General features: G+C 39.1%; 1 protein-coding gene across 1 annotated transcript in view; it reads left to right on the top strand.

Moving 5' to 3' along the window:
• Window positions 1–12,368, top strand: part of LOC128644699 (hyccin 2) — a gene marked incomplete in the record, with an annotated part of 276,864 nt that overhangs the window by 253,092 nt on the left and 11,404 nt on the right. The window contains 1 exon segment of the mRNA XM_053697212.1: window positions 3,809–3,946. Coding sequence (XP_053553187.1) covers window positions 3,809–3,946 — 138 coding nt within the window.

Genomic DNA, 12,368 nt, shown 5'->3' with positions numbered 1-12,368 from the left:
ACATGGGGGCCTCAAAACAAAACTCAAATGACCTGAAGACAAAAATAGTTCAACATTATGTTTTAGGGGAAGGCATCAAAAAGCTATTGCAGAGATTTAAGCTATCCACTGTGAGGAACATAGTGAAGAAATGGAAGACCACAGCCACAGTTCTTGTTAAGGCCAGAAGTAAAATATCGGAAAGGCAAAGGATGGTTAGAACGGTCAAAAACAACCCACAGACCACCTCCAAAGACCTACAACATCATCTTGCTGCAGATGGTGTCACTGTGCATCGTTCAACAATTCAGCATATGGGAAAGTGATGCGGAAGAAGCCTTTTCTGCACACACGCCACAAACAGAGTCGCTTGAGGTATGCAAACGCACATTTGGACAAGCCAGCTTTACTTTGGAAGAAGGTGCTGTGGACTAATGAAACAAAGATTGAGTTATTTGGTCATAACGGGGCGTTATGCATAGCGGCAAAATAACACAGCGTTCCAAGACAAACACTTGCTAGCGACAGTGAAATTATTTGGTGGATGTTCCATCATGCTATGTGGCCAGTGCCGGTACTGGGAATGTTGTTAAAGTTGAGGGTCGCATGGATTCCACTCAATATCAGCAGATACTTGAGAATAATGTTGAGGAATCAGTCACAAAGTTGAAGTTACGCTGGAGCTGGATATTTCAATAAGTCAACGACCCAAAACACTGCTTAAAATCTACTCTGGCACTTATGCAGCGGAACAAGGACAATGTTCTGGAATGGCAATCCCAGTCTCCTGACCTTAATATCATTGAAAATCTGTGGGGTGATTTGAAGAGGGCTGTCAATGCTCGGCAACCATCAAGCCTAACTGAACTGGAGATGTTTTGCAAGGAGGAGTGGTCCCAAATACCTTCATCCAGAATCCAGACACTCATTACAGGCTATAGGAAGCGTCTAAAGGCTGTTATTTCTGCTAAAGGAGGCTCTACTAAATATTGATGCAATATTTCTGTTGGGGTACCCAAATTTATGCACCTGTCTAATTTCGTTTTGATGCATAGTGCACATTTTCTGTTAATCCAATAAATCTCATTTCACTACTGAAATATTACTGTGTTTTTCAGTTATTTGATAGATCAAAATGAAATTGCTGATCCACCCAATTATTTATAAATGAAAATCATGTAAATTGTCATGGGTGCCTAAACTTTTGCATACGACTATATATATATATATATATATATATATATATATATATGTGTGTGTGTGTGTGTATGTGTATATATATATATATATATATATATATGTGTATATATATATATATGTATATATAAGCATCCAAACACCAGCTTCTCCCACAAAGGACAACCGCCTGGGTGCAGACAAGTAATAAATCAACGGAAAAAGATGCACTCACAGGGCTTTTTAAAGTGAAGTAACAAGATTACTTTATTAGGAACGTTTTCGGGGATCTAGTCCCCTTCCTCAGCACACTGACTAAGGGGACTAGATCCCCGAAAACGTTCCTAATAAAGTAATCTTGTTACTTCACTTTAAAAAGCCCTGTGAGTGCATCTTTTTCAGTTGAGATATATATATATATATATATATATATATTGTAACAGACTGTCTGTCTGGAACTTTACCTGCATAGCCCTCTAGGGTTTTAGGGAAAACACATCCAAACTGTAAAGTTTAAAAGGCCTGCGGCCTGTGTATCACTAGTTCACAGCAGTATTCCTGCAAATCAAAGAAAGAGTGACTGTTCAGCATATAGACCATCATATAATCCAGATAGCAACAGTCTTTTAACACTGGTTCATTCCAGTATAATACACTCCAGCACTTTCCTTCACCACAATGACACAGATCCCCATTACTCACTTAGTAGACCTTATTAGCCTTAAAGGGACATTAAAATCCAAAATGTTTTTCATTATTCAGATAGAGAATACATTTTTAAAAAAGTTTCCGATTTACTTCTATTATCAACTTTGCTTCGTTCTCATGTTATTCTTTGCTGAAGGGATACCTAGGTATGTAGCATGCACATGCCTGAAGCACTACACGACAGGAAATAGTGCTGCCATCTAGTGTTCCTGCTAATGTATAACATTGTTGTAAAACTGCTGCCATGTAGTGCTGTAGACACGTGCACACTCATGAGCTTACATCCCAGCTTTTCAACAAAGGATAACAAGAAAAAAGAAAGTTTGATAACAGAAGTAAATTGGAAAATTGTTTAAAATTGTATGTTCTATCTGAATCATGAAAGAAAAAATTTGGGGGTTTATGTCCCCCCAAATATCAGAATAATTAACACAGTGAGAAAGGATCTAGTAAAATCTGGACTGGATCCTGTTCAATCAGTCTCCCTGATAGTGGAGTGGAGAATCGGCCTACCCATCTGTTCCGAATACTCCACCCCAGGTAACCCATAATACACAAGAACTAAAACAGGTTAGTGCAAACAGTCTTTCCCTGAGGCTGCCTGTATTATCCCACATATCAGGGTAGTACATTCTTAAAACACCCCATCCACAACTTTTCCTAGCACTGTCACATTATATATATATATATATATATATATATATAGAGAGAGAGAGAGAGAGAGAGAGAGAGAGAGAGAGAGAGAGAGAGAGAGAGAGAGAGAGAGAGAGAGAGAGAGAGAGAGAGAGAGATAAAAGAAGGAATGTGCACCATTTTGTTTAGAATCAAATGATAGTAGCCTGCATATCAGAAACATTTTTTTAAAAAAAAGCTTTTTGGGCAGCAATTATTAATTTAAAAAAACTGTCTATTGTATTTTTATATTTACATTACTGTAAAATAAAGAAATGCTTGTTTAAGTAAAAAAAAAAAGATTCTCACAATACTTTCAACATCAATTAAGTAAAAATTAGTCTCAAGTGCTCTTTAGACAGTTTTCACTCTACTTTGTTTTCAATATTAACTGTTTACAAGGAATAGTGTAGGTATTATCGTTACTTTACAGATAGCTTCAGAAAAATAAAGTTAAAACTGTTCTGGGGAGCAGGGCTGGTGGCAAATCAAATAAGAGTGTGTACACAGGGGCAATGAAAAGGATTTTCATTATACATTTATTTTAGGATAGGTTTAAACAAATATTTCTAGTGGCACAAGCTTTCATTCTTAGTTTTGTGTCCCTTTAAGATTAAAATTATTTTGGTATTGAAATCAAACTGCAAGTTCACTTTGATATTTGAATTTTATGTTTGCTTTGTTTCCCTTAAATATTTTGTTGTTTTTATCTGTGTTAAATTTGTATTTATTTATTTTAAAAGTTCCCATTTCAATCCAGCTGTTTCTTATAAAGCGTACAGCTCTCCAGTCATTCACTGGGATATTCCAAAAGTATAGGTCCGTGTTCATTGAACACTGTTCACTGTTGTAGAAAATATTTTCTTCTGAAAAAACAGCACCCTCACTATTTTATTGGAACACAAAACTGAAACTTCATCTAGACAAATGTGCTGGTAGAAATGGAACAAAGTCAGGGATAGATGTGTAATTTTATTTTAATCTGACAGCCCTGCAAACTGACTATTGAGTCAAAAACTATTTACTTTTCATGCTTTTCTGCTTTTGTAAATTTCAGTTTTATTTTCAGCCATTCTTTATGCATTTTGTTCACCTTGGTTCATAAGCATTGTGTTTTATTTATGCGTTCATTTACATGAAATGCTTCTCTTACATGTACCTCAACCAGTTGGGTTTTTTATTTTCTTATGAAATTATTACAAGGACAGAATAAAAAAAATATAGAGGAAAGATTCAAAAAACACATTAAAATGTTCCCTGTGTTGAATCCCAGATGGTTTTGACTTCACAAGCGTCTCGAATCCAGGTTCCCCGATCCTGAGCGTCATCAAAGATCTAGGGATTTATCGCGAGGGGGATGTTCTTGTATACAGGAGCCCTGAGACCATCTCTCCGGCAACTACCAACGAGGGTAGGCCAGATATGAGGAAGCAGGGGCCAATCACAATTGATGGAGAAAGATTCTGCAATACTGTCCTTGCACAGGCTTCCCTTTCTCTTTAGTGCATGAATTTCCCTCTCATAGCTGGTTTCCTTTTTTTTTTTTTTGCTCCATGCCTTCTTTATGTTCTTGCTCAGGTACTAATGATCTATTATTTTCAGGTGTCCCGCCTTTGGCTTGTGCAATTTTATTCATTGGTAAAATAATAAGCAGCTTGGCATGGCTACGGGAGCTTACAAATAGCAGCTTTACTTATAAGGTGAAGGAGTATTTTTTGGAGAACTCTCATTTCTGAGCGGATTCAAATGTACTGGTGCCTAAGATCATAGCTTATGTTATTGATGATAATTTGTAAAAAAAGAAAAATCTTTCTAACATATGTTTATAAATATTTTGTCATAAGTTCACAAAAAGCCCACCAATGCTCTTTATCCATTCACTTCCCATCTCAAACTACTCCTTAAATTTGTACCACACAATATTCTATTCTTCTCTTCAACTAATTCATTGTTTCTCTGGATCCAATGTAAATGTTTCTTCACCTGTGTGCGCATAGATAGGTTGAACAGGTTGATGACCCCTGTTATAAGTAAAAAATAAATTCATAAGTTGTGCATGTTAAATATTTGAATAACGGATCTGAAGGAACCGACTGCCATCTGTATTTACTGAAATCAACACACCCCACCTGAAAGGCCCACTGTTCTGTGGAACTTAGTTTGGAATTTGTCAAATTATGAGTGTTTGTTATAGAGTTGATTCATTACTGAGATACAGTGATGCATTGCTAGACCGCTCTTGAAATGAGAATATCCAAGTACTGTAGCCTGCATTCTGGCAAAATGGCAGCATGTTACTTAATCTGTCTGTGCATGTGCATGGTTCCAACATGATGAAGAAGGGACTGATGCTTGGCACTTATACATTACCATTAAATCTATATGGAACCATTTTACTATTATTTCATTTTCTGATTAACAAATTTTTAATCCCTCATAATTTATGAAAAGTCTGAAACAACCACATTCTTGTTATCGACATGTGTAGATAATGTAGTGCCATTGGGTATCAGAATTAATTCCAGTTCATTCTGAACATTTATTTCAAGAAGCTGGTGCTATTAAGAGAAGCTGAACAAATTATTATAATCATATCACACTTATTTTAAGGCTTTGTGGTGTCTGTAAAACCAAGAATGATACATAAGAGTTCATTGTAGCCCATTTGTAGATACAAATAAATTAGGTCCACCTTTGATAAAGCAGTTGCAAAACCCGCGTCAGGCATTCGCACTGCTCCCTGTGTGTGTATATATAGTTTATCCTCTCTCCTAACCCTGTAATTTGTACGCGGTACGGCTTGTTATAGCTCTTATTTTTAAATGGGTCACTCTGCCTGCTCTTGCTGTTTAGCTTAGCTAAATTCTGGTCAGCCCTTAGAACGGTATTAAAAGGTAATTTACAACTGCTTTGGTTGTGACACAAATAGGTTTACTCTCTTAAACTATACCTTACAGCTTGATATCCATAGTATTTGTTTTGGCTCTAACTTGGGGTTCTTTCAGCTACTGTGGCTGTGATATTTTAGGCTTTCAATAGAGTAGCTGTGATCGGTATCCTAGGTATTAAACTTAGACATGGTAATACTAGCTATAGTTTCAGCCATTTTGATTGTAATATTCAGGCTTATTATCTAGTTTCCGAATTCTATAACTGTTAGCTTATCTCTTTACCTGTCTACAGAACAGAACTGATTGCAATACTGAAGGTATAGGTCGTGATATTTGACTTTAATTTTAAACAACCTAGTAAGGTATTAGTTGATAGTTTCCTACATTTGCAAACAGGCACAGTTATCTTTGTACCAGCTGTTGGGCTCAAGTAGTGGTTATAGAACTCATGACAATGTCATAATTGGTATTATCTCTCCATTACCTGTCCAAGCCATTATCATTCGGGTACTTAGAGTATATGTATCTTTTATAAACTTAGGCCGTTCTTGGAGATAATAGTCTGTGGCAACACACACAGGGAGCAGTGTTTTTTTTTGTGTATTTTTTTTTTTTTTTTTTTTTTTTTAAATGTATTGTGTTTTTTCACCCCCATTATGAATTTCTATATATGATACTTTCTAATAAAACTTATGTTTTAATACATTATTCCGGTCTTCCCCTCCTCCGTCTTGGATTGAACATTTCATCTACTTATAAATTTAGTGTGCCATAACAGTGCTTATTTTTCTTTCTTTGTCTATAATATACTTATCCTGTCACTAGGCACTGCCCTTTATACATATATAATATGATAGGAAGGAGTTAGATGAGTGTTCACTAACACTCGTCGTCCTGGTTTAATTACCAGGAAACCCCCTTTTTTTTCGACATATATGTTTAGTCTAGCTGACAGTGTAGAATGTGTCTCTGCAGCTACTGCAGTCTTGAGTGACAACATTTCTGACCTTGGAAGAGACTCCCTTGAAGAAATTCAGAATCACTTAATGTTGGTCAAGACTGTGAACAGTTTCATTTGGGATGCAGCTGCTGAAATGTCTTGGACTAATGCGAAAAAGTGCTGCTATAACTGTTCTATCTACAAGAGCTTTATGGCTTAAGTCATGGGAAAGATTTTGCTTGGATCTGGACTAGATGATATTAATGCAGCAGTCACTGTGAGTAAAGGAGTTTTTCTGCAGCAAAATAAAAAAAAATAATGGCAGGGTTAAGAGGAAGATTTTCACTCTCTTCATCAATTCAAGATGCAGAGATCCTCCTCATCAGTGTTTTAAATGTCAGAAACCTCCAAGTCCACACATACCAAAAAGCTTGCCCCTCCTCTAAATCTGCATGAACTGTAACTTCTGTTTTGCAGTTATCAGGTTTACCACCATATTTGATCAAAATCCTGTAGTGCAGGTAGGTGGTACTCTGCACTGCATGTTTATTTATGCATGGCAGTTTATCACCTATGCCACTGAATCTGTTTAAGATCAGAGGGCTGTCCTGAGGTACGGTCTTTTTACTCACGGTATTCTAGACCATTAGGTCACTTAGAATTGGTCTCATTTCCTTTGGACTCTTAGGTTTCTACCTTAGGATATTTTGGGGGGTTTCTCTCAGCTGATTTATTTTATTTGGATCATAGGGTGTATCCTTGTAGAGCTATTCCTTAATGCTTAAGGCACCAGACTCAAGGTTAGGTCTTCCCAGTGCTCTGGATATTCTGATCTTCAATCTGAGGTATGGGTTCAGATCCCAACCGTTCCTCTTTTAGGCAGATAATACTGGAGGTCTAGATCTCTGATTCTGGTTGGTAATTATCTCTGGTATGACTTTTCCATCCTTACATTTACTAATTGTTCCCTGCTCTACTTCTAAGTATAGTGACAAAACATATTCTACAGCTTTTTTTCTTGAGCCATTTTCTCTTGGGTTGCTTCTTCTTCTTTCTTCTTCAGAATAGAATCAGTCTGGCGTCATTCCAGCTTCATCTCTCAGTGGGGATTTCTGTTGTTTCTCTTCCAACTCTTGATATGTGTATATTTGCACAGCGGTCACTGTGTGCCCTTTGCACAATTTTCAGCACCTGTTTGAATTCTGTTCTACAAGCTCAGACAGTTGCTTATGGTACAACACCTACTGTAGGACTTACACCCTTATATGTCATTCTGGGTGGCGTAGCTGAATTTGCTTTTGGTATTCTGATCAAATTGCTGTCGGCATGGCTGCTATGCCACAGTCTAGGAAACATATCCTCCTTGTGGTTATTACCTTCTCTTTCCAAGTCACCGGGCTCTTCATCATTATCTTCTACTTGAGTTCTCTGTCAGCTGGCGATGACAGATGTTTCTCGCTTCTTCAGTTGGGCAGAGATCTATTGTTGCTTCATCTCAGCCATTCACATCCCAAGAGTAGTCTACAAGGCTGCAGATTTTCAGAGTCGTCAGAATACTTCCTCCATCGGTTGATGTTTGTTTCTTTCCTAAGATATGGAGAGTCCACAACATCATTCCATTACTAGTGGGAAATTTCAGCTGCTGATACGCAGGTTGTCCTTCCTCATAAGTCTGATGGGGAGGTTTCCCTGGCAGCCTCTGAGGGTGAAAACTCAGATTTAGACAGTGTAAATCCTTTTGCTTGATACTGAGGAAGTTCATTTTAGATTTAAGCTTGAACACCTTTGTGTATTGTTAAAGGAGGTATTGACTATTTTGGGCGACTCCGATTCATCTGTCGTTGTCAACCCTAAGAAGTCTAGTAAACTTATAAATACTATGATGTTCCTTCCTCTGTGGAGGTGTTCCCTGTTCCAGACCGTGTGACGGAGATTATTTCTTTCCTAAAATATGGGGAGTCCACAACGTCATCAATTACTAGTGGGAATATCACTCCTGGCCAGCAGAAGGCGGCAAATAGCACCACAGCAAAACTGTTAAGTATCACTCCCCTACCCATAATCCCCAGTCATTCTCTTTGCCTCTGTTAATAGAGGAGATGAAGTCTTGGTGTCTGAAGAAAATTGGATTTCTTTTGCTACAAGCAAGATTTTGGGTATAGCTATAGTCCACATCAATCTCTTCAGTAGAGTAGTGGTGGCTTTATAGCAGTTAAGAGCTTGCAAGGTGGGCCTTTCTGCGTTTTCCTAACCTGTTGCTTCCCTAGTACAGAAAGCCAGAGTAGGTTTACTCTGTTCTTTCTTTTTTCACAGGCCTCTGTAAGGAGTTAGTGTCCTTTCACGCTTTGTGAGTTGTTCTCCTGCCGGATGACTAGACTGCAAGTAAGTGCTTTTGTCTTTTAGGTTGGGAGACTTGCACCAGGAAATATTTGCCTGCAATATTTATTGGGACTAATTAATCCTTGGGGAAAGAATTTTATTTGGCAGTGGCTGGCACTTATATATGTGTGAGACATGTGGGGTTTATTCTTTGAGTGGGAATCATTCCTTGAGGCTGTGATTACCGTATGTTAAAAATTAATTTTTTGAACGCCATTTTTCCCTTTTATTTTCTGCTCAGCAGTTATGGGACTACCACTGTAGTACAGTGGTATGTTATCTAATTAGGGAATGGGTGAACCGAGGGAATGCACAAACTCACTGGGTGATTTGAGCCGTATGACTTTATGGTTAAAATTTGGTTGTAATCAGCGCACTATTAATTTTAGTTGCACACTTCTTTGCTTAGATGTGGCTCTGCCTCATTCTCTGGATGAGAACAAAGTGGCGCAATTTTCGGAAAGCACCATGTGACACCGCCTCCTCCTTTGACGGAGGACGGAGCAGCAGTTTTTGTTTGCGGTTTCAGTGTGTTCAGAGCCTTGCTTACTTTTCGGCTCATTTTTTTTTAATTAGATTTGGCTGAAGTGTTGTTTTTTTAGTGTGTCCATCATGTCTCTCAGGATACACCATGTATATCCGAAATCAAGTTATATACATGCTGAATCTAACTTGTACCACTGGAGGGCGCCAGAGAACAAGTTTTCAAAGTAACATTTGAGTTCCCTAGTGAAACACTCATTCAATGTATTTAATGCAGAGTTATTAATAGATATTAAAGGGAATGCAAGCCCAAGTTGACTTTATTTAGTTAAGTGTATGGGGTATGTTTATCTTGTTCTTGGGACAGGTGTCTGTTCCTATGGACAATTGCTTATCATGTTCTAAGGCAGCTTGCTTTACTTATAAAGTGACAGCATGTTTTTTAAAGTATTATATTTTTGTGCCTTTTCCATAACACATGGAGCTAGGGTTATGCTCCTATGGACACGTCTGCTTCCTTGCATCATATATGGTGTTATTATGCAATTTAAAAAAAATAATATTTGCAGAGCCTCATGTCTTTCAGGATGATGCTGTCTAAGCGTTGCCACAGCTTTCTCCGTAAACGTCCAAAGTTTTAATGACTACACATATAGTGCCATGCGTTTCCTCTCAGTCTCCTGGATGAATTTAATTGCCCGCAGAATTTGCTGCATGGTTATCTTCTGAGGTACCTGTGGTATTTTCTGCTTTTCCTATGTTTAAGGGAATGCGCAAGAGGAAAATTTAGAAATTCAGATAGTAAGGTTTCTGTTTCTTCTCCTGCTACACAGGTTGCCCTCCCTCATAAGTTTGATGAGGAGGATTCATCGGTAGCCTCTGAGGGTCAATCTCAGATTCGGACAGTATAATTCCTTCATCTAATCCTGAAGTAGTATCCTTCAGATTTTAGCCTAAACACCTTTGTTTATTGTTAAAGGAGTTTTTGGCTACCTTGGACGACTCCGATACGCCTGTCGTTGTCACAAGAATATAGTAAACTTATAATACTATGATGTCCCTTCCTCTGTGGAAGGGTTTCCTGTTCCAGGCTGTGCAACAGAGATTTTTTTTAACAGGAATGGGAGAAGTCAGGGATTCCTTTTTTTTCCCCCGTCTCCTGTCTTTAAAAAATATGTTTCCTGTCGCTGACTCCACTTAAGATTCAGTTGCACAGTGCCTGATGTAGAGGTCATTTGCTGGCTAAAAGCTCTCTAAACCCTAAAGAGACTTATTGAGACTTATTTGATTGAAATGTATGTTCATCAAGGTCTTAAGTGACAACCTACAGTTTGTATTGCCAATGTGTCAAGTGCAGCATCTTATTGGTGCAACGCCTTGTCTGATTCTATTTTGATAGAGTCTCCTTTTAAGATCCAAGATAAAATGAATAGTCTCTCAGGTTAGCCTATTTCTTTATTTCTGATGTCTCCATGATGGCTTCACTGTGCTAGCCCGCAGGGCGTTGTGGCTAAATCTTTGTCAGCAGGAGCTTCTGGGACTTCGCTACAAGGGTAAGACCTTGTTTGGATCTGGTCTGGTAAATTTTTTTTCTGATTTCATGGGTAGAAAAGTGTCTTTTCTATCATAAGACAAGAAAAACAGACCTTATGGACGTCAGAGTAATTTTCCATTCAGTTTTGGAACTAGGGGAAGCAATCAAAGAAACTTGCAGCTGGGTCTAAATCTGCATGCAGGGATCGGATCAAGTGTGGGCTCTGGACATAGTGTTTCAGGATCTTTCCTCCCTGGGAGTGATTGTTCCAGTTCTTGTAAAGGTATAGGTTCTAGGATTCTATTCTACTCTGTTCGTGGTTCCCAAAAGAGTAGGAACTTTTTGTCATAATCTAGTCCTCAAGTATTTCAGCAATGTTCCCTTCCACAGGGATCATTAAGTTCATGACATTCACCTTTTTAGACAAACTGTCAGTTTGTGAGAATTGCAGTGGAGCCCTCCTGGACGACATATTGGTTCAGGCACCATCTTTTCAACAAACACAGTCTCATTCAGAGATCTTGTGGTCATTTCAACGTTCCCATGGATGTGAAGTGAATCTGGAGTTCCCTTGTTCCGGCTACAGGGGTAGCTTTCTTAGGGACCCTAATAGATTCCCTATCTATGAATATATCCTGCCAGAGGTCAGAAAATTGAAAATTCCTCTTGCCTCTCTCTGCAGTCTAATGTTCGGCCATCAGTGACTCAATGTATGGAGGTGATTGGTCTGATGGTCGCTTCCATGGACATCATTCCCTTTGCTTGATTCCATTCAAGAGCTCTGCAGCTATGCATGCTCAGGCAATGGAACGGAAACCATTTGGATCTGTCTCAGAGGATAGATCTAGACGTGTCAACGAGAGATTCTCTTCCGTGGTGGTTTTCTCAGGAACATCTGTCTCAGGGCACATGCTTCCGGAGACCTTCTTTGGTGATCGTGACCATAGATGCTAGCCTGCTAGACTTGGGAGCAGTCTGGGACTTGTTAAGGGCGCAGGCATTATGGACTCGGGAGGAGTCTGCTCTCCCCATAAACATCTTGGAGTAAAGAGCAATTTACAATTCTCTGATAACTTGGCCTCAGTTGGCTTTAGCCCGCTTTATCAGATTTCACTCGGACAATATCACCTCAGTGTCTTACATCAACCACCAGGGAGGAACTCTGAGTTCCTTAGCCATGAGGGAGGTGGAAGCTCACGATTGTTGTCTACCTGCCATCCACATTCCAGGAGTGGACAACTAGGAGGCGGATTTCCTGAGCAGACAGACTTTTCATCCCGGGGAGTGGGATCTCCATCCGGAGGTGTTCTCCAGGTTAACCCTCAAATGGGGGGTGCCGGAGTTGGATCTGATGGCGTCTCGGCAGAACGCCAAGCTTCCAAGGTACGGTTCAAGGTCAAGAGATCTGCAGGCCGCTCTGATAGATGCTCTGGCGGTTCCTTGGGGTTTCTGTCTAGCATATCTGTTTCCTCCGTTTGCACTCCTTCCACGAATCATTGCTCATATCAAGCAGGAAAGAGCGTTGGTTATTCTAATAGCTCCTGCGTGACCTTGCAGGATTTGGTATGCAGACCTAGTGATGATGTCATCTCTGCCACTTTGGAGG

This window comes from Bombina bombina, unplaced genomic scaffold (genome assembly GCF_027579735.1).
Source record: "Bombina bombina isolate aBomBom1 unplaced genomic scaffold, aBomBom1.pri scaffold_450, whole genome shotgun sequence".
Classification (NCBI taxonomy): domain Eukaryota; kingdom Metazoa; phylum Chordata; class Amphibia; order Anura; family Bombinatoridae; genus Bombina; species Bombina bombina.
This window is presented reverse-complemented; position numbering and strand designations above follow the sequence as displayed.